Source organism: Oncorhynchus kisutch, unplaced genomic scaffold (genome assembly GCF_002021735.2).
Source record: "Oncorhynchus kisutch isolate 150728-3 unplaced genomic scaffold, Okis_V2 Okis01b-Okis20b_hom, whole genome shotgun sequence".
Taxonomy (NCBI): domain Eukaryota; kingdom Metazoa; phylum Chordata; class Actinopteri; order Salmoniformes; family Salmonidae; genus Oncorhynchus; species Oncorhynchus kisutch.
In genome coordinates this window covers 5,927,962-5,954,808 of record NW_022261978.1, presented here as the reverse complement: position 1 = coordinate 5,954,808, position 26,847 = coordinate 5,927,962, and the positions used below count along the sequence as shown (strand labels likewise).

General features: G+C 48.8%; 2 protein-coding genes across 3 annotated transcripts in view; both read right to left on the bottom strand.

Annotated features, from left to right (window-relative positions):
* The window catches only part of qtgal (queuosine-tRNA galactosyltransferase), a 40,254-nt gene extending 33,898 nt beyond the window's left edge, over positions 1 to 6,356 (bottom strand). For both annotated transcript variants that reach the window (XM_031811204.1, XM_031811205.1), the window contains exons 1-5: positions 6,224 to 6,356; positions 5,978 to 6,115; positions 5,087 to 5,203; positions 3,993 to 4,092; positions 3,468 to 3,532 (exon numbers count right to left, since the gene is read on the bottom strand). In XM_031811204.1, the coding sequence (XP_031667064.1) occupies positions 3,468 to 3,532; positions 3,993 to 4,092; positions 5,087 to 5,203; positions 5,978 to 6,115 (420 nt within the window). In that variant the 5' untranslated portion in view covers positions 6,224 to 6,356. The remainder of the gene's footprint in view (positions 1 to 3,467; positions 3,533 to 3,992; positions 4,093 to 5,086; positions 5,204 to 5,977; positions 6,116 to 6,223) is intronic.
* Positions 6,357 to 19,084: 12,728 nt separating this feature from the next.
* LOC109885020 (epsin-3-like) lies at positions 19,085 to 26,431 on the bottom strand. The gene is made up of 7 exons (XM_031811061.1): positions 26,278 to 26,431; positions 25,413 to 25,531; positions 23,517 to 23,603; positions 21,128 to 21,239; positions 20,758 to 21,015; positions 20,427 to 20,660; positions 19,085 to 19,362 (listed from the first exon to the last, which is right to left on the bottom strand). The coding sequence occupies exons 1-7, from the start codon at positions 26,336 to 26,338 to the stop codon at positions 19,085 to 19,087; spliced, it is 1,149 nt and encodes a 382-aa protein (XP_031666921.1). The 5' UTR covers positions 26,339 to 26,431.
* Between the last annotated feature and the right edge of the window lie 416 nt (positions 26,432 to 26,847).

Here is a 26,847-nt window from a genome sequence, read left to right as displayed (position 1 = left end):
GAGAGAGAGAGAGAGAGACAGAAGAGAGAGAGGGAGAGGAGGAGAGAGATGAGATTATGAGAGGAGAGAGTTGAGAGAGAGAGAGGAGAGAGAGAGAACCAGAAATGAGGGTCTACTTTACAAATTGATGGAAAGTGGTGTTGGGGGGAAAAACATGACGACATGAAACCCATGGACACAAACAACAAGGGTGAGGTTTTTCTTTCCACAGGGCCGTGGGGTGACACAGGGATTGCAGCTTAAGCCCGCCCTCTTCAACATATATCAACGAATTGGAGAGGGCACTAGAACAGTCTGCAGCACCCGGCCTCACCCTACTAGAATCTGAAGTCAAATGTCTACTGATGATCTGGTGCTTCTGTCCCCACCCAAGAAGGGCCTTCAGCAGCACCTAGATCATTTGCACAGATTCTGCCAGACCTGGGCCCTGACAGTAAATCTCAGTAAGACATAATGCTGTTTTAAAAAAGGTCCAAACACCAGGACCACAAATACAAGTTCCATCTAGACACCGTTGCCCTAGAGCACACAAAAAGCTACACATACCTCAGCCTAAACATCAGCGCCACAGGTAACTACCACAAAGCTGTGAACGATCTGAGAGAGAAGGCAAGAAGGGCATTCTATGCCATCAAAAGGAACATAAAATTCAACACACCAATTAGGATTTGGCTAAAAAATACTTGAATCCATTATAGAGCCCATTGTCCTTTATGGTTGTGAGGTCTGGGGTCTGCTCACCTACCAAGACTTCACAAAATGGGACAAACACCAAATGTAGTTCTAATTCCACAACAACTGTTAAACCACATCAGGAGGCCAAGAGTAGCTGCCCTTTCATTGAACTGTGACCCTTAGAGACTGTGGTGTTTCTATAGCAGTGTACATGTGATGGGAGAGAAAACAAACGCCCACCATGATAGACATCATCATGATGTCATTCTGTTTCTATAGCAGTGTACATGTGATGGGAGAGTCTGTCAATCAAACGCCCACCATGATAGACATCATCATGATGTCATTCTGTTTCTATAGCAGTGTACATGTGATTTGAGAGTCTGTAAATCAAACGCCCACCATGATAGACATCATCATGATGTCATTCTGTTTCTATAGCAGTGAACATGTGATGGGAGAGTCTGTAAATCAAACGCCCACCCTGTTTCTACACGCTGACTGTTTCTGCACGCTGACTGTTTCTACGCGCTGACTGTTTCTACGCGCTGACTGTTTCTACACGCTGACTGTTTCTGCACGCTGACTGTTTCTACACGCTGACTGTTTCTACGCGCTGACTGTTTCTGCACGCTGACTGTTTCTACACGCTGACTGTTTCTACGCGCTGACTGTTTCTACGCGCTGACTGTTTCTACGCGCTGACTGTTTCTACGCGCTGACTGTTTCTACACGCTGACTGTTTCTACACGCTGACTGTTTCTACACGCTGACTGTTTCTACGCGCTGACTGTTTCTACGCGCTGACTGTTTCTACGCGCTGACTGTTTCTACGCGCTGACTGTTTCTACGCGCTGACTGTTTCTACACGCTGACTGTTTCTACGCGCTGACTGTTTCTACGCGCTGACTGTTTCTACGCGCTGACTGTTTCTACACGCTGACTGTTTCTACGCGCTGACTGTTTCTACACGCTGACTGTTTCTACACGCTGACTGTTTCTACACCCTGACTGTTTCTGCACCCTGACTGTTTCTACACCCTGACTGTTTCTACGCGCTGTTTCTACACGGTGACTGTTTCTACACGCTGACTGTTTCTACACGCTGACTGTTTCTACATGCTGACTGTTTCTACACGCTGACTGTTTCTGCACGCTGACTGTTTCTACACGCTGACTGACTACACAGAAACAGGCGTTACTTCTTCAGGAAACAGTCACACAGAAACAGTCACACAGAAACAGGCACACAGAAACAGGCAAACAGAAACAGGCATTACTTCTTCAGGAAACAGTCACACAGAAACAGGCACACAGAAACAGTCACACAGAAACAGGCAAACAGAAACAGGCATTACTTCTTCAGGAAACAGTCACACAGAAACAGGCACACAGAAACAGGCAAACAGAAACAGGCATTACTTCTTCAGGAAACAGTCACACAGAAACAGGCACACAGAAACAGGCACACAGAAACAGGCACACAGAAACAGGCACACGGAAACAGGCGTTACTTCTTCAGGAAACAGGAATCCCTGCTGCATTCTCTTCATGGATTATGAGAAACTAATTCAACTTAACTACTATTCTAATGAGCTCAATACATTTAACTTCCTGTTCTCAGTCCAGAGGCTCAGCCAATCATTTCGATGTGAGACACCCCACCCCCAAAAAATGTTTTCACTCCGGATCTGCCCGACTCATTCTATTAAACTCTGAGAGGGCGGAGAGGATAATATTTAGAGAGATACTGAACTCTATTTGACCATTTCATTATATTTCTAGAGGAACGGTCTGATTTTATCACCGTTCTCTTTCAACTCTGTTTCAGCCCAGTCGGGATAAGAAAGAGTCTCATTTCAGGAATTATGCTTTTTTTGGGGCACAGAACAGCCCCAGGCATCTTAGACACACACACACACACACACACACAGACACACTCACACACTCACACACACACTCACACACACACACACACGGCGGGGGCCAGAACTCGTGACTATAATTCAGTTCCATATTTTGTATTTTTTGTGCGTCACAAGACAGAGCATATCCGTGTGTGTGTGTGTGTGTGTGTGCGATGTCCCTGGCTGCGATGTCTCTGGTTAGTGCTTTGGTTCTCTTGCTCTCAGATGTGCACCAATGGAATGGCCTGAAATGTAAAAACTCCGCCCACCTCTGGCACCGGGCCATGAAAAACAAACTCGCTCATTGACACCGGTAACATGCAGTGGAGCTTAGGCTCATTTAGCAATTACTAAGTGTAACACACACACACAAACACACACACACTCTAACACAACACTCACACAGACTGGAGTCTCAGTCCTCATGTTATACTGACAGCTCTGTCAAACATTTACTCTGGTACAGTACCCACCTGTTATATAGCCTGTGTGTGTGTGTGTGTGTGTGTGTGTGTGTGTGTGTGTGTGTGTGTGTGTGTGTGTGCGTGCGTGCGTGCGTGCGTGCGTGCGTGCGTGTGTGTGTGTGTCTCTGTGTGTGTGTGTGTGTGTGTGTGTGTGTGTGTGTGTGTGTGTGTGGTACTAAACGTGGCCCAGATGTGTCAGACAGCAGCAGCTAGAGCATGACGATGACTCCCTCCAGACCTCCAACACACACACACACACACACACACACACACACACACACACACACACACACACACACACACACACACACACACACACACACACACACCACCTCTCTTTCCCACATACTGACACACACATTATCTCACAGACAAACACACAGGAGACAGGTTAACATAAACACGTTGTGTTGTGACTCACAGCGTCCTGAAAGCAGAGGTACTTTCCTGAGCTCTGAGACACAGCCTGGTTCTTGGCATGACCCACTGGAGGAGAGGAGATCAACATGGGGTCTGTTACAATACACACACACACACCTCACACACACCTAGCATACACACACACCTAGCATACACACACACCTAGCATACACACACCTCACACACACCTAGCATACACACACCTCGCTTACACACACACACCTCACATACACACACACACACACACCTCACTTACACATACACACACCTCGCTTACACATACACACACCTCGCTTACACACACACCTCGCTTACACACACACACCTCACACACCTTGCTTACACACACCTCGCTTACACACACCTCACACACAGACACCCCTCACACACACACACACCTCACACACACACACACCTCGCACACACACACACCTCGCACACACACACCCCGCACACACACACCCCGCACACACACACCCCGCACACACACACACCTCACACAGACACCTTGCGTTCGTACACTTACCTCCCCTGGGTTGGGCGGAGTCATGGCCAGAGATCACCATGGAAACACCTCTCCTTTCCAGCCTCTCCCTCCATCCCTCCACTATCGCTCTGGAGCCATCCTGACACACACACAACCCATACACGCACGTATGTAACTCACAGTGCTGTAGCATTAGTAGTACTGTAGTAGTACTATAGTAGTATTCAATAACTCACAGTGCTGTAGTATTGGTACAACTGTAGTAGTACTGTAGTAGTATTCTGATAACTCACAGTGTGGTAGTATTATTAGTACTGTAGTAGTATTCTAGTAACTCACAGTGCGGTAGCATTAGTAGTACTGTAGTAGTACTATAGCACTATTCAATAACTCACAGTACTGTAGTATTGGTACTACTGTAGTAGTATTCTGATAACTCACAGTGCGGTAGTATTATTAGTACTGTAGTAGTATTCTAGTAACTCACAGTGCGGTAGTATTGCGGCAGGGTAGCCTAGAGGTTAGAGCGTTGTACTAGTAACTGCAAGGTTGCGAGTTCAAACCCCCGAGCTGACAAGGCACAAATCTGTCGTTCTGCCCCTGAACAGGCAGTTAACCCACTGTTCCTAGGCCGTCATTGAAAATAAGATGTTGTTCTTAACTGACTTGCCTAGTTAAATAAAGGTAAGATTTAAAAAAATATATATATAGTAGTACTGTAGTATTCTAGTAACTCACAGTGCAGTAGTATGAGTAGTACTGCTGTAGTAGTATAGTAGTATTCTAGTAACTCACAGTGCAGCAGTATGAGTAGTATTCTAGTAACTCACAGTGGAGTAGTACTGCAGTTGTAGTATTCTAGTAACTCACAGTGCAGTAGTATGAGTAGTACTATATTATTATTCTAGTAACTCACAGTGCAGCAGTATGAGTAGTACTGTAGTAGTACTATAGTAACTCACAGTGCGGTAGTATTAGTAGTACTGCAGTAGTACTATAGTAGTATTCTAGTAACTCACAGTGCAGCAGTATGAGTAGTACTGTAGTAGTACTATAGTAGTACTATAGTAACGCACAGTGTGGTAGTATTAGTAGTACTGCAGTAGTACTATAGTAGTATTCTAGTAACTCACAGTGCTGGCATCATCGTAGACAGACAGTTCCATAGAGCCAGTGTAGTCCTGGTCCACAATCCCCTGCAGACACTCATCCAGCCAGCAGGAGGCGTTATGCACTGGTATGACTATAGACTAGAGGAGGGGATATACACTGGTATGACTATAGACTAGAGACAGGAGGGGTTATACACTGGTATGACTATAGACTAGAGACAGGAGGAGGCGTTATGCACTGGTATGACTATAGACTAGAGGAGGGGATATACACTGGTATGACTATAGACTAGAGACAGGAGGGGTTATACACTGGTATGACTATAGACTAGAGACAGGAGGAGGGGTTATACACTGATATGACTATAGACTAGAGACAGGAGGGGATATACACGGGTATGACTATAGACTAGAGACAGGAGGGGTTATACACTGGCATGACTATAGACTATAGAGGAACAGATTGTGTCAGGCTAGATAATTAACATTAGCCAACGTGCAAACAGGCACCAACCAGATGTGCTGCCACAAAGTAAACAAAAACGCCAATCTGCAATTGCAACATCATTATACATTCTTCATAGGAGCTTGTTTTACTCCAATGTTTGTCAGCATTGTAAATGTAAACAAACACTGTATAGCGTTAAAACATGCTTAAAGCTATAATGTGTATATATTGCATGGTCAGTCCTTGCATCCAAAGCTCTGTCCGGGAATTTGAGTGGTTACATTTTTCCAGGCCCGGCCCTCAGAATTTTTACAATAACAGAGGCTTTGTTATTGTTTCTACTCCGGATTGACAGACTGGTACATTTTCCATCCGGTCTGGTTATCTAGGCCAGTGAAATGTTCTCTCGTGGACAAACCATGTTGGTTCTGGGTTGTTGCCGAGATTAGTGATATGTCACCTACCACCTCCACGGCCCTGCTTGCCTTCCCCCCTCCACCTTCGACCGACCCATCCTGCGCGCACTCCCCCTTGCAGAGCCTCTTGGCGGGGAGAGATTCGGCCTCCTGCCCGTTGGGATGCTCCAGTGAACAGGTACTCATCTGAACAAACAAGGAAGACACGATTAAAAACACGCTTTTTTGCCGAAAACTGGCTAGCGGGTTTGAAAGAATGAACGTCGACGGAGAAAGCACACGTGGGATATTTACAGTGATATCTGCTCTTATAGAATGTATGACTTTGCATTACGATGTTACACTCGTTCTCGAGTGAGCTGCTTTTCATTTGAGCTGTAAAACAACACCAAAATACATTCAAATTTGCTCTCGAAACTTGCCTGGAGGATAGCAGCTCCACTTCCGCAAACAAAGATGAGAAATCGCTCATTGGTCGGTTTAAAACGCGGACAAGCTTCTGATTCGATGTTTCCAATGTTAGTCACACATGACGCAGAATTATTGACGTTCGCTTGGTCCCGCCCACTGCCCCAGTACAAACAGCAAATAAGAATAATTTACAGTCGCCTAGCAACGCAACTATATTACGTTTTAACAGTAAAACGACATCTTATTTTCTTAGGTGTTTTTCTTAAAACTGCATTGTTGATTAAGGGCGTGTAGGTCAGCATTTCACTGTAAGGTCTAAACCTGTTGTATTCAGCGCATGTGACAAATACAATGTGATTTGATATGAAATGCTCGGTGTGTGTTGATATTGTCCCGTGTCACGTTTAAACAGGCTCATGTCCCCTTCCCATCGGAGCCCAATGCAGTTTCTTGTCCAAGAACAACATGGTTCCTATATGCTGTCTGTCTCATTTCATTTGACAGGTAATCCATCTATTTGACAGACCAGGTGATTCCGTAGTGAGGTATCAAGTTTTAATGTCACGTGCACAAGTACAGGGAAATGCTCTTTCTTGCAGCTCTAACCCCAACAATGCAGTAATCATTAACAATGTAATACTAACAATAATAAGGAAGAACAGGAGATAACAGAATAAGAATAAGGGTGGGGAGCGGGTAGTGTCAGCTGAGATGGATTCTGAGTGTGAAGCGTATCAAGACTTGGATCACAGCTGGGGGATAAGAAACAGACGCTGAGTTATGATTCACTACGGTAGACACACACACATCTGTTTCAACGAGAGAGAGAGAGATAGAGTGCATGACCTCACCACTGTCAAGTGAGGGGGAGAAAGAGAGTTGTGAGACCTGTTTTAGTGTGCCCTGTTAGGCAGTGTACTGAACTCTGTGATAGTTTCCCCCTCATATAAATTCCTGTGGTCTGGTCTAAAGGAAACAGAACTTAGATAGTATTAGGGAGTATGTGCTCGAATAGGAGGGACTGGTGAGGTATGGTCCCGTGGGACTCAGTTGGCAGGCTCGTACAGGAGGAACTGGTGAGGTATGGTCCCGTGTGACTCAGTTGGCAGGCTCGTACAGGAGGGACTGGTGAGGTATGGTCCCGTGTGACTCAGTTGGCAGGCTCGTACAGGAGGAACTGGTGAGGTATGGTCCCGTGTGACTCAGTTGGCAGGCTCGTACAGGAGGGACTGGTGAGGTATGGTCCCGTGTGACTCAGTTGGCAGGCTCGTACAGGAGGGACTGGTGAGGTATGGTCCCGTGTGACTCAGTTGGCAGGGCATGGCACTTGCAATACCAGGGCTGTGAGTTTGATTCAGACGGGGGGACCAGTATGAAAATGTACACACTAAGTACTGTAAGTCACTATGGATAAGAGTGTCTACTAAAATGGTATGAGAGACTGTTGCACACTAGCGCACATGCTGGGAATTGAGGGCTGAATGAAAGCAGAGTCCTTTTGGTCTGAGATCAAACCACAGCCAACTGGAATTGCTTTCGGGTTTGTGCCCTGAGGTGTATTCATTCGTGCAAACCGTAGAGAAACGTTTTGCAATAAAAACAAACATTTCTTATTGGACAAGTGCTGAACGTGGCCTGACTTCAGAGTCCAATTCTAACAGGAAGTAGTTTAGAGACGACTCCTGCTGCCTTCGCTCAATTAGCACTCAGCTTTCTGCACGACCTTCCTTTCATCGTGTGTGTGTGTGTGTGTGTGGCAGTGCTGCAGCGGTCCTAATGGTTTCCACATTGGGAGAAGGACTTGGTCGGCCATCTTGGTAATTCTCTTTATCACTCCTTAGTGGTTCATTGACCAGACGACTGACACTCCTACACATGGAAACACTTCTCCCTGTGTGTGTGATCATAGAATAATTAGCAATCAAGCACAGATCTGTATTTTTCTCCCTGTAACTATTAAAAAGCCAGTTGATTGTTACTCTCTTTACATCTGCACATCTCTCCTTTTAAGAGGAGAGAGAAATGTGAGCAATAGAGAGAGATGTGTGTGTGGGGGAGAGCGAGAGAGAGAGAGAGAGAGGAGAGAGAGAGAGAGGTAAGCCAGATGTGTCGTCACCATGTGTTGTCTTTGTAACCAGACCAGTCTGCTCTGTAAACAGAGTCATAATATTATTCATCTCACCAGGCTACCAGAGCTCAGGGCTAAAACTATACTGACCAATCAGAAAGAGATAAATACATATACATACCTGCTCTTTCTCTGTGTCTCTCTCTCTCTCGCTGTGTCTCTCTCACTCTCTCTCTCTCGCTGTGTCTCTCTCTCTCTCGCTCTGTGTCTCTCTCTCGCTCTGTGTCTCTCTCTCTCGCTCGCTCTGTGTCTCTCTCTCTCTCTCTCGCTGTCTCTCTCTCTCTCTCTGTGTCTCTCTCTGTCTCGCTGTCTCTCTCTGTGTCTCTCTCTCTCGCTCTGTGTCTCTCTCTCTCTCTTGCTCTGTGTCTCTCTCTCTCTCTCTCGCTCTGTCTCTCTCTCTCGCTCTGTCTCTCTCTCGCTCTGTGTCTCTCTCTCTCTCTCGCTCTGTGTCTCTCTCTCTCTCGCTCTGTGTCTCTCTCTCTCTCTCTCGCTCTGTGTCTCTCGCTCTGTGTCTCTCTCTCCCCCTGTCCGAGACAGAAAGGGTCACAGAGGGAGAAAGGGAAAGAGCAGAGAGGGAAAGGCCTGTAGAGAAAGTGGTAGACTGTTAGTACCGACCCAAAGGAAGAGGTCAGATCCATGTTGACTCCACTTCTACTGCTTCCCACAGTTGTGTCAAGTTGGCTGAATGTCCTGTGGGTGCTGGACCATTCTTGATACACATATCAAGAATGTTGAGTGTTGACATATCAACACTCAAGAATGTTGAATGTTGATTTTTCACACTCAAGAACATTGAGTGTGAAAAATCCAGTAGCGTTGCAGTTCTTGACACAAACCGGTGTGTCTGGTACCTACTACCCTGTTCAAAGGCATTTCAATCTTTTGTCTTGTCCACTCACCCTCAGAACGTCACACATACACAATCCATGTCTCCATTGTCTCTCGAGGATTAAAAATCCTTCTTTAACATGTCTCCTCCCCTTCATCTACACTGATTGAAGTGGATTTAACAGGTGACATCAATAAGGGATCACAGCTTTCATCTGGATCCACCTGGTCAGTCTCATGGAAAGAGCAGGAGTCCCTAATGTTTTGTCCACTAGGTGTAGAGGTAGATGATGATGATATCATGGAAAGACCAGGTGTTCTTAATGTTTTAATGTTAATGTTCACTCAGTATACTTCCCCTCTATCTGTCTCCCTCTCCTTCCCTCTGTCTCTCCCTCTCTCTGTCTCTCTCTCCTTCCCTCTATCTGTCTCTCCTTCCCTCTATCTGTCTCTCTTTCCCTCTGTCTCTCTCTCTCCTTCTCTCTCTGTCTCTCTCCTTCCCCTCTCTCTCTCTCTCTCTCTCTCTCTCTCTCTCTCTCTCTCTCTCTCTCTCTCTCTCTCTCTCTCTCTCTCTCTCTCCTTCCCCTCTCTCTCTCTCCTTCCCTCTCTCTCCTTCTCTCTCTGTCTCTCTCCTTCTCTCTCTGTCTCCCTCCTTCCCCTCTCTCTCCTTCCCCTCTCTGTCTCTCTCTCCTTCCCCTCTCTCTGTCTCTCTCTCCTTCCTCTCTCTCTGTCTCTCTCTGTCTCTCTCTGTCTCTCTGTCTCTGTCTCTCTCTCCTTCCCTCTCTGTCTCTCTCCTTCCCCCCCTCTCTCTCCTTCCCCTCTCTCTATCTCTCTCTCCTTCCCCTCTCTCTGACTCTCTCTCCTTCCCCTCTCTCTGACTCTCTCTCCTTCCCCTCTGTCTCCCTCTCCTTCCCCTCTCTCTCTCTCTCCTTCCCCTCTCTCTGTCTCTCTCTCCCTTTTCTCTCTCTCCTTCCCCTCTCTCTCTCCTTCCCCTCTCTCTGTCTCTCTCTCCTTCCCCTCTGTCTCCCTCTCCTTCCCCTCTCTCTGTCTCTCTCTCCTTTGTCTCTCTCTCCTTCCCCTCTCTCTGTCTCTCTCTCCTTCGTCTCTCTCTGTCTCTCTCTCCATCTTTCTCACTCTTTCATCTTCCCACAGCGAGTATGAGAGAGAAAGGGTCACACAGAGAGAAAGAGTAGAGAGGGAAGGAGAGAGACCTGTAGAGAGACAGAGGTAGACTGAGTTTGTACTGGCCCAAAGGAAGAGGTCAGAGTAAAGAGAACCAATCTGTGTGAGAGAGACCAGACATAACATCCATAAGATAAATTATACTGCATGGTGAAACAACCATAATGTCCTCATTGGGAATTAGTATGATGAAACATATGAAATATCTGTGGTTCAGGCAGAGTCCAGTATCACTGAGAGGTTCTGGGAGGTTATGATTGGATCTGAGGGGTTTATTGGAGTTCTTTGGGGTTCTATGAGGGATTCTGGATCCAGTCTGGACTGTTGCTAGTCCAGGAAAAGATTGGCCTCAGAATCTGATAGTCTACTATACTAAGGGTCTGGTAGTCTACTATACTAAGGGTCTGGTAGTCTACTATACTAAGGGTCTGGTAGTCTCCTATACTAAGGGTCTGCTAGTCTACTATACTAAGGGTCTGGTAGTCTACTAAGGGTCTGGTAGTCTACTATACTAAGGGCCTGGTAGTCTCCTATACTAAGGGTCTGGTAGCCTACTATACTAAGGGTCTGGTAGTCTACTAAGGGTGTGGTAGTCTACTATACTAAGGGTGTGGTAGTCTCCTATACTAAGGGTCTGGTAGTCTCCTATACTAAGGGTCTGGTAGTCTCCTATACTAAGGGTCTGGTAGTCTCCTATACTAAGGGTCTGGTAGTCTCCTATACTAAGGGTCTGGTAGTCTACTATACTAAGGGTCTGGTAGTCTCCTATACTAAGGGTCTGGTAGTCTACTATACTAAGGGTCTGGTAGTCTACTAAGGGTCTGGTAGTCTACTAAGGGTCTGGTAGTCTACTAAGGGTCTGGTAGTCTACTAAGGGTCTGGTAGTCTACTAAGGGTCTGGTAGTCTACTAAGGGTCTGGTAATCTACTATACTAAGGGTCTGGTAGTCTACTATACTAAGGGTCTGGTAGTCTACTAAGGGTCTGGTAGTCTACTATACTAAGGGTGTGATAGTCTCCTATACTAAGGGTCTGGTAGTATACTATACTAAGGGTCTGGTAGTATACTATACTAAGGGTCTGGTAGCCTCCTATACTAAGGGTCTGGTAATCTGCTATACTAAGGGTCTGCTAGTCTACTATACTAAGGGTCTGGTAGCCTCCTATACTAAGGGTCTGGTAGCCTCCTATACTAAGGGTCTGGTAGCCTCCTATACTAAGCGTCTGGTAGTCTACTATACTAAGGTTCTTGTCATTCTCTGCCCAGTGCTGCCCCCTGTTGCATGTGAGAGGTATCTCCCCTGTTGCATGTGGGAGGTATCTCCTCTCCAAACCACCAGATACACACTGTATGTCATTATACACACCAAGAGACTAGAACATGTATACAATCCAGGCTGAGGCTTCCCTGTGTGGAGATTTTGACTTCACAAATGAACACCATGTGCAGTGTGTGTGTGCGTGATACTTCTGTTTAGAGTGATGATTCGAGCTAGAGTGTAATTAGTGTGTTTAGACAGACAGTCAGACATTAAAGGGTCTGGGGCTGGAGGAGAACATTGCTCACAAACGCACGTTACTGTCTACGTCTGCCGTGTTGGGGTTTTGAGGGTGCTGTTCTACTAATCTGTGTGGAATTATTTTAAGAAGTAGGGGAGTTGAGGGTGCTGTTCTACTAATCTGTGTGGAATTATTTTAAGAAGTAGGGGAGTTGAGGGTGCTGTTCTACTAAGCTGTGTGGAATTATTTTAAGAAGTAGGGGAGTTGAGGGTGCTGTTCTACTAATCTGTGTGGAACTTTTAAAGAAGGTCATACCAAGGATCATTTTGCTATTTGATTTGGAATTTTAAGACCCCTTGAAGTATCAACAAAAACATCTTAATTATTTGATAGACACTTACTGCTACTAGCCCAACAGATCTAAAGGAAGTCTGTTCTGTGAGGCCTGTGGGCGTCCAAGAGGAAAACAGCCGACATGTTCCTGACAGTTTGTTCAGACGCTACAGACAGAAGTTGACAGATCAGCTGTGCTGACTTTAGACGAGTCCCAAAACGCTTGTGGGGGAGGGGGGGGGGGGGTTGTAGAGCACAACGGAGGCCAACCTCTCTGTTCCTGTAGCTCTATAGTTTCATATGAGGGACCATAGGCTGCTGTTGTAGCCTTCACCAGCAGACAAAGACCACACACACACCGAGCAGTGCTTGGACCTTCTCTGAAACAGAGGGGGAACAGAACAGCAGGCAGAACCACACCATCAGCAGAGCTACTGTTAGCCCTACGCGCTGATCTAGGATCAGTTCTATCTTTTCATATGAACCACACCATCAGCAGAGCTACTGTTAGCCCTACGCGCTGATCTAGGATCAGTTCTACCTTTTCATATGAACCACACCATCAGCAGAGCTGCTGTTACAGTCACAGCAAGGTCAGGGGCCCTACGCGCTGATCTAGGAACAGTTTTTGCATTTTCAAGTTAACCACACCATCAGCAGAGCTACTGTTACAGTCACAGCAAGGTGAGGGGCCCTACGCGCTGATCTAGGATCAGTTCTACCTTTTCATATGAACCACACCATCAGCAGAGCTACTGTTAGCCCTACGCGCTGATCTAGGATCAGTTCTACCTTTGGATCAAGTTGAATAACCTCCCATGTAGAGGGGGGACCAGGGCGCGTATCCACAAAGCGTCTCAGAGTAGGAGTGCTGATCTAGGATCAGGTTTCCCACCCGTCTCATAGTCTTATCAGGCTATCGAGTGTTTACAGACATGATACACTTCTCCTCTGGAACCCACAGACTGTCCTCTTCTTTGGTGTATTCCACAACTAGCACAGCTGATTCTAATGGTCCCCTGATCATCGAGCCTCTCATTCCTTAAATCAGCTGATTCTAATGGTCACCTGATCATCGAGCCTCTCATTCCTTAAATCAGCTGATTCTAATGGTCACCTGATCATCGAGCCTCTCATTCCTTATTTCAGCTGATTCTAATGGTCCCCTGATCATCAAGCCTCTCATTCCTTAAATCAGCTGTGTTAATGGTCACCTGATCATCGAGTCTGGGGGTACAGGAGGACAGGTTGGGGAAATCACTGGGGGTACAGGAGGAGAGGTTGGGGAATCACTGGGAGTACTGGAGGAGAGGTTGGGGAATCACTGGGGGTACTGGAGGAGAGGTTGGGGAATCACTGGGAGTACTGGAGGAGAGGTTGGGGAATCACTGGGAGTACTGGAGGAGAGGTTGGGGAATCACTGGGAGTACTGGAGGAGAGGTTGGGGAATCACTGGGAGTACTGGAGGAGAGGTTGGGGAATCACTAGGAGTACTGGAGGAGAGGTTGGGGAATCACTGGGAGTACTGGAGGAGAGGTTGGGGAATCACTGGGAGTACTGGAGGAGAGGTTGGGGAATCACTGGGAGTACTGGAGGAGAGGTTGGGGAATCACTGGGAGTACTGGAGGAGAGGTTGGGAATCACTGGGCGTACTGGAGGACAGGTTGGGAATCACTGGGAGTACTGGAGGAGAGGTTGGGGAATCACTGGGAGTACTGGAGGAGAGGTTGGGGAATCACTGGGAGTACTGGAGGAGAGGTTGGGGAATCACTGGGAGTACTGGAGGAGAGGTTGGGGAATCACTGGGAGTACTGGAGGAGAGGTTGGGGAATCACTGGGAGTACTGGAGGAGAGGTTGGGGAATCACTGGGAGTACTGGAGAGGTTGGGGAATCACTGGGAGTACTGGAGGAGAGGTTGGGGAATCACTGGGAGTACTGGAGGAGAGGTTGGGGAATCACTGGGAGTACTGGAGGAGAGGTTGGGGAATCACTGAAAAGGGTGATGAATTACATCATTATTCACTGATCAGTGATTTCTCTTTCTCTCTCTTTACTGCAGTCTGGTTCCCCCGGGTTAGAGTCTCTGCTCTGCTGGTGTGTGTGTGGTGTGTGGTGTGGTGTGGTGTGGTGTGTGTGTGTGTGTGTGTGGTGGGGTGGTGTGTGTGTGTGGTGTGGTGGGTGGGGTGTGTGTGGTGGGTGGGGTGTGTGTGGTGGGTGGTGTGTGTGTGTGGTGTGTGTGGTGGGGTGGTGTGTGGTGTGTGTGTGTGTGTGTGTGTGTGTGCGCGTGGTGTGTGTGTGTGTGTGTGTGTGTGTGTGTGTGTGTGTGTGTGTGTGTGTGTGTGTGTGGCAGAATCTAGGAGACGAAGGGGAGGAAACAATCCCCCAATGAACAGAGCAGTGATTCAGCACACGGTGTCCTGTGACCTCAGTGATGACATCACTATTGTATCTCTAGGATTCTGTCAAAGATTGGAGAGGAATCCTCAGACACCCCACCCACCACACACCCACCCACACCACCCACACCCTACCCTACCCACCACACACACACCACACCCACCACACACCCTACCCACCACACACATCCCCCCACCACACACACACCCCCCACCCACCACACACACACCCTACACACCACACACCCTACCCACCACACACACCCCACCCACCACACACACCCTACCCACCACACACACACACTACCCACCACACCCCCACCCTACCCACCACACACATCCCCCCCACCACACACACACCCTACCCACCACACACACACCCTACCCACCACACACCCTACCCACCACACACACCCCACCCACCACACACACCCCACCACACACACACCCTACCCACCACACACCCCACCCACCACACACACACCCTACCCACCACATACCCCCCCCCCCACCCCACCCACACACACACCCCACCACACACCCCCCACACACACCCTACCCACCACACAGCCCCCCCACCCACCACACACACACCCTACCCACCACACATACCCTACCCACCACACACACACCCCACCCACCACACACACACACCCCCCCCCCACACACACACACACCCTACCCACACACACCCTACCCACCACACACACCCCCCACATACCCTACCCACCACACACACACCCTACCCACCACACACACCCCCCACATACCCTACCCACCACACACACACCCTACCCACCACACACACCCCCCACACCACACACACCCCCCACACCACACACACACACCCTACCCACCACACACACACCCTACCCACCACACACACACCCTACCCACCACACACACACACCCTACCCACCCCCTACACCCCCCACACACCTTACCCACCACACACACACCCTACCCACCACACACACACCCTACCCACCCCCCACACACCCTACCCACCACACACACATCCCCCCCACCACACACACACCCTACCCCCCACCCCCCACCCCACCACACACACACACACACCCCACCACACACACACACACACATGGATAACCCAGACAGAAACATCCTGATCCACTAATTCTTCTTCAGAGAAAAGAGCAGTAAAACACGTGCAGTGTTAAAAGGCAACAAACACCATCATTTATTAGTATATAGTTGTTCATATACTGTATATCAGTCTAATAAACACCTACAGTAGCCTGTGTGTATCTATGCACACATTCACGTCCATCTGTCTGTCAGTGCAGAGAAGACATCACAGCTCATCACTCCTCCTGAGAGAGATAAGACTATACCTTCTCTCTCTCTTTCATTCTCTCCCTATGTCCATCCAGAAGTCCACTTCCACTGAGTGTAATCTTGTTGGCTGGGAAAGTGGTCTCCCTGAGGTCCTCCAAGACGCCACGGGAGCTGGGTCGCAAAGCATTGTGGGTCTGTCGACAAGACAGGCACGGGGGTCTGAGAATTACAATCAACCATGTCCTTTTGACCAAGTTTAGACTAGTTTGATCAAGTTAGGTCTGGTTTGATCTAGTTGAGTCCAGTCAGGTCCAGTTGGTAAAGCGTGTTAGGTCCCATGCAGAGAGGGTTAGACAGGGAGATGAGGGGCAGAGAGGGTTAGACAGGGAGATGAGGGGGAGAGAGGGTTAGACAGGGAGATACAGTGGGGCAAAAAATTATTTAGTCAGCCACCAATTGTGCAAGTTCTCCCACTTAAAAAGATGAGAGGCCTGTAATTTTCATCATAGGTACACTTCCAACTATCCAGAAAATCACATTGTAGGATTTTTTATGAATTTATTTGCAAATTATGGTGGAAAATAAGTATTCGGTCAACTACAAACAAGCAAGATTTCTGGCTCTCACCCTTTAAGTGGCTCCTCTGTCCTCCACTCGCTACCTGTATTAATGGCACCTGTTTGAACTTGTTATCAGTATAAAAGACACCTGTCCACAACCTCAAACAGTCACACTCTAAACTCCACTATGGCCAAGACCAAAGAGCTGTCAAAGGACACCAGAAACAAAATTGTAGACCTGCACCAGACTGGAAAGACTGAATCTGCAATAGGTAAGCAGCTTGGTTTGAAGAAATCAACTGTGGGAGCAATTATTAGGAAATGGAAGACATGCAAGACCACTGATAATCTCCCTCGATCTGGTGCTCCACGCAAGATCTCACCCCGTGGGGTCAAAATGATCATAAGAACGGTGAGCAAAAATCCCAGAACCCCCCGGGGGACCTAGTGAATGACCTGCAGAGAGCTGGGACCAAAGTAACAAAGCCTACCATCAGTAACACACTACGCCGCCAGGGACTCAAATCCTGCAGTGCCAGACGTGTCCCCCTGCTTAAGCCAGTACATGTCCAGGCCCGTCTGAAGTTTGCTAGAGAGCATTTGGATGATCCAGAAGAAGATTGGGAGAATGTCATATGGTCAGATGAAACCAAAATAGAACTTTTTGGTAAAAACTCAACTCGTCGTGTTTGGAGGACAAAGAATGCTGAGTTGCATCCAAGAAAACGTTTGACCTCTGTCATTGCCAACAAAAGGTATATAACAAAGTATTGAGATAAACTTTTGTTCTTGACCAAATACTTATTTTCCACCATCATTTGCAAATAAATTCAATCCTACAATGTGATTTTCTGGATATTTTTTCTCATTTTGTCTGTCATAGTTGAAGTGTACCTATGATGAAAATTACAGGCCTCTCTCATCTTTTTAAGTGGGAGAACTTGCACAATTGGTGGCTGACTAAATACTTTTTTGCCCCACTGTATAAGGGGTACGGGGATTGGGGGAGAGAGTTGGACAGATGGGTAAGGGGGACAGGGGGAGAGAGTTGGACAGATGGGTAAGGGGGACAGGGGGAGAGAGTTTGACATATGGGTAAGGGGGACAGGGGGAGAGAGTTGGACAGATGGGTAAGGGGGACAGGGGGAGAGAGTTGGACAGATGGGTAAAGGGGACAGGGGGAGAGAGTTGGACAGATGGGTAAAGGGGACAGGGGGAGAGAGTTGGACAGATGGGTAAGGGGGACAGGGGGACAGGGGGAGAGAGTTGGACAGATGGGTAAGGGGGACAGGGGGAGAGAGTTGGACAGATGGGTAAGGGGGACAGGGGGAGAGAGTTGGACAGATGGGTAAGGGGGACAGGGGGAGAGAGTTAGACAGATGGGTAAGGGGGACAGGGGGACAGGGGGAGAGAGTTGGACAGATGGGTAAGGGGGACAGGGGGAGAGAGTTGGACAGATGGGTAAGGGGGACAGGGGGAGAGAGTTGGACAGATGGGTAAGGGGGTGCATTCATGCTCTCGGTGAAGCGTTAATGAGTCCTGTTTCCCCTCAGGTCTCAGAGGAAGGGGTTGTTGTAGAGCCAGTTTCCCCCAGGCCTCAGAGGAAGGGGTTGTTGTAGAGCCAGTTTCCCCCAGGCCTCAGAGGAAGGGGTTGTTGTAGAGCCAGTTTCCCCTCAGGCCTCAGAGGAAGGGGTTGTTGTAGAGCCAGTTTCCCTCAGGCCTGAGAGGAAGGGGTTGTTGTAGAGCCAGTTTCCCCTCAGGCCTCAGAGGAAGGGGTTGTTGTAGAGCCAGTTTCCCCTCAGGCCTCAGAGGAAGGGGTTGTTGTAGAGCCAGTTTCCCTCAGGCCTGAGAGGAAGGAGTTGTTGTAGAGCCAGTTTCCCCCAGGCCTCAGAGGAAGGGGTTGTTGTAGAGCCAGATTCCCCCAGGCCTCAGAGGAAGGGGTTGTTGTAGAGCCAGTTTCCCTCAGGCCTGAGAGGAAGGGGTTGTTGTAGAGCCAGTTTCCCTCAGGCCTGAGAGGAAGGGGTTGTTGTAGAGCCAGTTTCCCTCAGGACTCAGAGGAAGGGGTTGTTGTAGAGCCAGTTTCCCCTCAGGCCTGAGAGGAAGGGGTTGTTGTAGAGCCAGTTTCCCCCCAGGCCTCAGAGGAAGGGGTTGTTGTAGAGCCAGTTTCCCCTCAGGCCTGAGAGGAAGGGGTTGTTGTAGAGCCAGTTTCCCTCAGGACTCAGAGGAAGGGGTTGTTGTAGAGCCAGTTTCCCCCAGGCCTCAGAGGAAGGGGTTGTTGTAGAGCCAGTTTCCCTCAGGACTCAGAGGAAGGGGTTGTTGTAGAGCCAGTTTCCCTCAGGTCTCAGAGGAAGGGGTTGTTGTAGAGCCAGCTTCCCCTCAGGCCTCAGAGGAAGGGGTTGTTGTAGAGCCAGTTTCCCTCAGGTCTCAGAGGAAGGGGTTGTTGTAGAGCCAGTTTCCCCCAGGCCTGAGAGGAAGGGGTTGTTATAGAGCCAGTTGCCTCTCCATCTCCCCTCAGGACTCAGAGGAAGGGGTTGTGGCTGTGTGTGTGAGATTGGGGCGTGACGCGGTGGGCTGGGGCGGGGGAGAGGGGGAGGAGGGGATGGGGCAGGTTAGAGGGGAGGTCCAGGAGGCCGGGGGAGGCCTGGGTGTTGTGTGGGAGAGGGAGGGGGAGAGAGGGGCTGTAGGGGAGGGTGTGAGGGGGGAGTGGGGAGGTGGAACAGGGACGGAGCATCTGGTTGAGTGTGAGACGGGGCTGGTCACAGTGGAATGGGTTGGTGGGAGAGGGAACACTCAGACCTGGAGAGAGAGACAGATCTATAACACCAATGTAAATACAACCCAGATTTATGTTGATTTATTTTCACTTTTGTACTTCAACAATTTGCACATCGTTACAACAATGTATATAGACACAATATGACATTTGAAATGTCTTTATTCTTTTGGAACTTCTGTGAGTGTAATGTTTACTGTTAATGTGTATTATTTATTTACATTTTGTTTATTATCTACTTCACTTGTTTTGGCAATGTGGAGAGAGAGGAGGGAGAGAGAGGAGGGGGAGAGAGGAGGGGGAGGGGGGAGAGAGGAGGGAGAGAGAGGAGGGGGAGAGAGTAAGAGGAGGGGGGGAGAGAGGAGGGAGAGAGAGGAGGGGGAGAGAGTAAGAGGAGGGGGGGAGAGAGGAGGGAGAGAGAGGAGGGGGAGAGAGGAGGGGGAGAGAGTGAGAGGAGGGGGAGAGAGAGGAGGGGGAGAGAGAGAGAGGAGGGGGAGAGAGAGGAGGGGGAGAGAGGAGGGGGAGAGAGGAGGGGGAGAGAGAGGAGGGGGAGAGAGGAGGGGGAGAGAGTGAGAGGAGGGGGAGAGAGAGGAGGGGGAGAGAGAGAGAGGAGGGGGAGAGAGAGGAGGGGGAGAGAGAGAGAGGAGGGGGAGAGAGAGGAGGGGGAGAGAGAGGAGGGGAGAGAGAGGAGGGGAGAGAGAGAGGGGGAGAGAGGAGGGAGAGAGAGGAGGGGGAGAGAGAGAGGAGGGGGAGAGAGAGGAGGGGGAGAGAGAGGAGGGGGAGAGAGTGAGGGAGAAAGTTATAGTATTTAGACAGTGGCAGTGTGAGTTGATATTTTTGACAGTAGGTGTGTGTGTGTGTGTGTGTGTGTGTGTGTGTGTGTGTGTGTGTGTGTGTGTGTGTGTGTCCCCTCACCTAAGAGGAAGGGGTTGTTGTGGGTCCTGCTAGGAGGATTAGGGGGGATGAGTGTGTGTGTGTATCTCCTCACCTAAGAGGAGGTGGTTGTTGTGGGTCCTGCTAGGATGATTAAGGGGGATGAGTGAGTGTGTGTGTGTGTGTGTGTGTGTGTGTGTGTGTATCTCCTCACCTAAGAGGAAAGGGTTGTTGTGGGTCCTGCTAGGAGGATTAGGGGGGATGAGTGCGTCCAGGTTGACGAGCGACGCCCCCGTAGGTCCCAGGAAGGCTTCTGGGGTGCGACACATCCGGGGGGCCGCGTAGCCCTGCGGGGGGGCGAGACGGGACAGGTCAAACATCTCCGGACTGCCCCCCCCTCGCCCGTTCACCTCGGGGGACAGGACACGCTCCCCAAACAGATCTGGGCCTGTGGAGGGGGAGGGAATGACATCAGCAGGAAAACATGCAGTATAAACACAACATATACATACAGGAAGACAAACAAGTGTGTGTGTGTGTGTTACCAGTAGGACTGCCAGGTTGAGGTGGTCCCTCTTCTCCTTTACACTCCTCCTCCTCCCTGACAGAGAAGGGATCCGTCCTATCAGTACCGTCCCCTGTAAGAGGGGGCGGGCTCTCCCAGCCGTGGTTGACAGGGCTGGATGATGATGTGGGTGGAGCTTCCCAGGTGGGAGAGCGTGACGGAGCCCAAGGATTGGTTGGGCTGCTGGAGGAGGGGCGGGTCTTCCAGGGACTACCAATCACAGGAGTGTTGGAGTGGACTGTGGTTGAGAGAGAGAGTGCGCACGTTTTGCAATACAGAGTTTTCATAGCAGAGCGCGCGCATGTGTGTGTGTGTGGGGGGGGGGGGGGGGGGGAGCGTGTACCACTCACCCACAGAGTCCCAGGGGTCAGAGGTCACAGCAGGCTGGGCTTCCCAGAGGTCGTCAGATGGGGGCGGAGCCTCAGAGGGGCCAAAGATATCCACCAGATTCAACATGGCGGACTGGAGAGAAACAGAATCACAAACATCTGGTTGTCAAGGAGACGCTGCCTTCAGAGTCACGGGCTGATTGTCCAGCAGCTCTGGGACACAACAGAGCGGCTTAAGATTGTCCACAACATGTAAACCAACATGTTTATTCAAACCATAAATAAGTTTGCACAATGAGCACTTGTTGTCTCTCAAATACATTGCTACAGCGGTTAGCTAACTAGCGGATTTTAGCCATATCAGCATAGACCAGTCAAAACAAGATACCATGGTATCAACAACAAGACAAAACAACATGGTATCAACAACAAGACAACATGGTATCAACAACAAGACAACATGGTATCAACAACAAGACAACATGGTATCAACAACAAGACAAGACAACATGGTATCAACAACAAGACAACATGGTATCAACAACAAGACAACATGGTATCAACAACAAAACAACATGGTATCAACACCAAGACAACATGGTATCAACAACAAGACAAGACATGGTATCAACAACAAAACAACATGGTATCAACAACAAGACAACATGGTATCAACAACAAGACAACATGGTATCAACAACAAGACAACATGGTATCAACAACAAGACAAAACATGGTATCAACAACAAGACAACATGGTATCAACAACAAGACAACATGGTATCAACAACAAGACAAAACATGGTATCAACAACAAGACAACATGGTATCAACAACAAGACAAAACAACATGGTATCAACAACAAGACAAAACAAGACAACATGGTATCAACAACAAGACAAAACAAAACAACATGGTATCAACAGCAAGACAAAACAAAACAACATGGTATCAACAACAAGACAAAACAAGATAACATGGTATCAACAACAACACAAAACAAGATAACATGGTATCAACAACAAGACAAAACAAAACAACATGGTATCAACAACAAGACAACATGGTATCAACAACAAGACAAAACAACATGGTATCAACAACAAGACAACATGGTATCAACAAGACAACATGGTATCAACAACAAGACAAGATGGTATCAACAACAAGACAACATGGTATCAACAACAAGACAAAACAAGCTGACATGATCCCCCACAACGCAGCTTGTTGGTTGCTATCTGACCTTCAGAATCATAACAAAGCATATTAATCTCTCTCAAAGCAAGTGAGGTAAATAATATACAAAAGTGAAATGAACAATAAAAATGAACAGTAAACATTACACTCACAAAAGTTACAAATGTCATTATGTCTATATACAGTGTTGTAACGATGTACAAATGGTTAAAGTACAAAAGGGAAAATAAATAAGCATAAATATGGGTTGCATTTACAACACCATTTACAATGGTGTTTGTTCTTCACTGGTTGCCCGTTTCTCGTGGCAACAGGTCACAAATCTTGCTGCTGTGATGGAACACTGTGGAATTTCACCCAGTAGATATGGGAGTTTATCAAAATCGGGATTTGTTTTCAAATTCTTTGTGATTCTGTGTAATCTGAGGGAAATATGTGTCTCTAATATGGTCATACATTTGGCAGGAGGTTAGGAAGTGCAGCTCAGTTCCCACCTCATTTTGTGGGCAGTGTGCACATAGCCTGTCTTCTCTTGAGAGCCAGGTCTGCCTACGGCGGCCATTCTCAATAGCAAGGCTATGCTCACTGAGTCTGTACATAGTCAAAGCTTTCCTTAAATTTGGGTCAGTCAGTGGTCAGGTATTCTGCCACTGTGTACTCTCTGTTTAGGGCCAAATAACATTCTAGTTTGGGTCAGTCAGTGGTCAGGTATTCTGCCACTGTGTACTCTCTGTTTAGGGCCAAATAACATTCTAGTTTGGGTCAGTCAGTGGTCAGGTATTCTGCCACTGTGTACTCTCTGTTTAGGGCCAAATAACATTCTAGTTTGGGTCAGTCAGTGGTCAGGTATTCTGCCACTGTGTACTCTCTGTTTAGGGCCAAATAACATTCTAGTTTGCTCTGTTTTTTTCTCCAATGTGTCAAGTAATTATCTTTTTGTTTTGTCTAGTTGTGTTGCTGTCCTGGGGCTCTGTGGGCTCTGTGTGGGCTCTGTGTGGGCTCTGTGGGCTCTGTGGGCTCTGTGTGGTGTGTTTATGATCAGAGCCCCAGGACCAGCTTGCTAAGGGGACTCTGTGGGTGATGGCTTTGTTATGGAAGGTTTGGGAATCGCTTCTCTGTCTCCCTGTCTCACTCACACACACCCTCACCTCCCCACACACCTCCTCACCTCCCCACACACCTCCTCACCTCCCCACACACCCCCCTCACCTCCCCTGTCCCTGTGTGACTGTCCCTTCTGTTCTCGTCCAGGGCTCTCTGCAAAAACGACTCATCTCCTTGGAGACAACGCTGGTCCTGCAGAGGCGGCATGGTGACATCATCAACACAGTTTCCATGGAGACACTGTGGACACACGATGCAGACATGACACACACACACACACACACACATTACAGTTCTTTTAACTATATTTTAGGAAAACAACTGAACTGTTAGAAAGAAAGACAGAAAGGAAAAGGGATTGATATTATCAGCCAGTGAAGAGGAAGCAGAAGGACAAAGTTAAGGTCACCTCAACCATACAGCCCTGTAACGGAGATGAGGGAGGGAGGAGGAGGAGAGGAGGGAGAGGAGAAGGGAGGGGAGGGGAGGGAGGAGGAGGAGAGGAGGGAGAGGAGAAGAGGAGGAGGAGAGGAGGGAGAGAAGGAGAGGAGGGAGGAGGAGGAGAGGAGGGAGAGAAGGAGAGGAGGTAGGGGGAGGAGGAGAGGAGGGAGGAGAGGGAGGGAGGAGGAGAGGAGGGAGAGAAGGAGAGGAGGGAGGAGAGGGGGGGAGGGAGGGGGAGGAGGAGAGGAGGGAGGAGAGGGAGGGAGGAGGAGGAGGAGGAGGAAGGGAGAGGAGGAGGGAGGAGAAGGGAGAGGAGGAGGGATGAGAGGAGGAAGAGGAGAAGAGGAGGGAGGGAGGAGGAGAGGAGGGAGGGAGAGGAGGAGGGAGGGAGGGAGGAGAGGGTGGAGGGAGGGAAAAGGAGGGAGGAGAGGGGGGAGGGAGGGAAAAGGAGGAGGAGAGGAGGGAGGGAGGGAGAGAGAGGAGAAGGGAGTGGAGGAGGAGAGGAGAGAGGGAGAGGAGAAGAGGAGGGAGTGAGGGAGGAAGAGGAGGAGGGAGTGGAGGAGAGGAGGGAGTGAGAGGAGAGAGGGAGAGGAGGAGAGGGAGTGGAGGAGGGAGGGAGAGGAGGAGAGGGAGTGGAGGAGAGAGGGAGAGGAGGAGAGGGAGTGGAGGAGAGGAGGGAGGGAGAGGAGGAGAGGATGGAGTGGGAAAGGAGGAGAGGGAGTGGGAGGGATGAGGAGAGGAGAGAGGGAGGGAAAGGAAGAGAGGAGAGAGGGAGAGGAGGAGAGGGGAGAGGGAGGAAGGGATGAAGGGAATATGGTAGATTAAACTAGGAGAAGGAGCCGACAGAGGTAAGGATGGAATCTGGAGGGGGACAGAATAGTTAGTTAGAGGACAGGATTCACATGGCATTGCAGGAGGTTACCATATACACACTGGTGAAGCAGGCAGAGGAGGGACAATCTGCAGTGTGTGTGTGTGTGTATACCTGCTCGTGCTCCTCTTTGCTAAGGCTCAGAGCTATCTGGAGCTGTGTGTCATCTGTCTCCATAGCAATGGGAGGATTGGGGCCAGCTGAAGTGGGGTTGTGTCAGTGATTAACATCTGACTAACCAATGACCATTCAGCATTAATCAGGAGAGAGAAATAGAGAGAGAGAGAGAAGAGAGGAGACAGAGAGAGGAGAGAGACCATCTGCAGTATGAACCTAAGGAGTAAGAGGGTAACCACAGCAACACACTTTCCCACATCACTGCTAAGGAACGGACACAGCAGGGTTGTATTCATTAGTGCACACGGTAGCTACATGTTTTGCAACGGAAAAACAAAAACAAGCTTTTCCTATTGGACAAGTTCATGTAGTCCTTCCCCAACGTTTGCTTCCCTTTAGGCCCTAGTTAATACACCCCAGCAGCTGTGTGTCGTCTGTCCCACCACACAGTGGTGCTGTTGAGCTCATTGAGCTGGTGACATCGCTGATATGACAGATGCACTCTGAGAGGCGGTGTAGGAGTCCAGCCCACCTCACTGACTCACACTTCAGAATGTGTGTGTGTGTTTCACCTTCTCACTCTCCTCTCTGCTCATGGCCAGGGCCAGCTGTAACTGTAGCTCCTCCTCTCCGCTGGTCTGGGGGCGGGCCTGTTCTAGATCAGACGCTTCACGAGGAGAGGATGAAGAGGCTGGGGGAGAGAGAGAGATGGGGGAGAGTTGGGGGAGGGAGAGAGCGAGAGAGTCAGGGGGGACAGAAACAGATATAGAGAGGATAAATATTAGTCAGTTGTCTTGTGTTATTCATAGCTTTAATCTATTTCATTGATTGTCCAGACTCCATTTGTGCTGTGTGTGTGTATGTGCATGAAGTTGTGTGGTCGTGCTTGAATATACTCAGTTAAATTAGAGGTTTAAAATGAGCACACACAGGTGAAGTAAAAGTCTATAAAGTATAATTCTGAATGTGGTACTACATTAAAGGGAAGGTATTAAAGACTACACTCACAGTTAAAGGGGAAATGTTAAAGTCTACACTCACAGTTAAAGGGGAAGCGTTGATGTCTACACTCACAGTTAAAGGGGAAGTGTTGATGTCTACACTCACAGTTAAAGGGGAAGTGTTAAAGTCTACACTCACAGTTAAAGGGGAAGTGTTAAAGTCTACACTCACAGTTAAAGGGGAAGTGTTAAAGTCTACACTCACAGTTAAAGGGGAAGTGTTAAAGTCTACACTCACAGTTAAAGGGGAAGTGTTAAAGTCTACACTCACAGTTAAAGGGGAAGTGTTAAAGTCTACACTCACAGTTAAAGGGGAAGTATTAAAGTCTACACTCACAGTTAAAGGGGAAATGTTAAAGTCTACACTCATAGTTAAAGGGGAAGTGTTAAGGTCTACACTCACAGTTAAAGGGGAAGTATTCATGTCTACACTCACAGTTAAAGGAGGAGGGCGAGCCCCGGGAGCGGATGAACTCTTCCCCGTAGTGAGCTGCCATATTTGGCTGGCTGGTCCTTCGCCCTGGTTGGTACGCTGGAGGTACCACTCCATGTACCGTCCCTCCTCCTCCCCCCCGTCCCTCCTCCTCCTCCCCCCCGTCCCTCCTCCTCCTCCTCCTCCTCCTCCTCCCCCTGTTCCAGCCGTCATGCGTTCCTTAGTGGTCAACGCCTGGCTCCTCTCCTGTCTGAGCCGTTCCTCGTCCCTGAGTAGAGACACCAGCTGGCGAGCCTTCTCCCTCACGTTGCCCCCCTGGTCCCGGCCATCCCGGTCCATGTACTGGAAGTCCCGCAGCGTCTACACGGAGACATGATGATGAGGATTTCATATTACATTCATTCCTTTGCATTATATCATATACACATAATGATTTACATATTTTCATTAAAAAACGTTATTTTGATGAAATTATTCATACTATTTCATCCGTCCACAAGATAATATTCCCGACACAAATCTAGGGTTGCTATCCAAGCCGGCTGGACATTCGTTATATCGGTTCGGTAGCCA

Excerpts from the sequence above, each read along its gene's own strand:
- LOC109885020 (XM_031811061.1), bottom strand. The coding sequence starts at position 26,338 with ATGGCAGCTCACTACGGGGAAGAGTTCATCCGCTCCCGGGGCTCGCCC. Across the intron at positions 21,016-21,127 it reads TGACCCCTGGGACTCTGTGG|TCCACTCCAACACTCCTGTG; the intron begins GTGAGTGGTACA and ends TCTCAACCACAG. Across the intron at positions 20,661-20,757 it reads TCAACCTGGCAGTCCTACTG|GCCCAGATCTGTTTGGGGAG; the intron begins GTAACACACACA and ends CCCCCTCCACAG.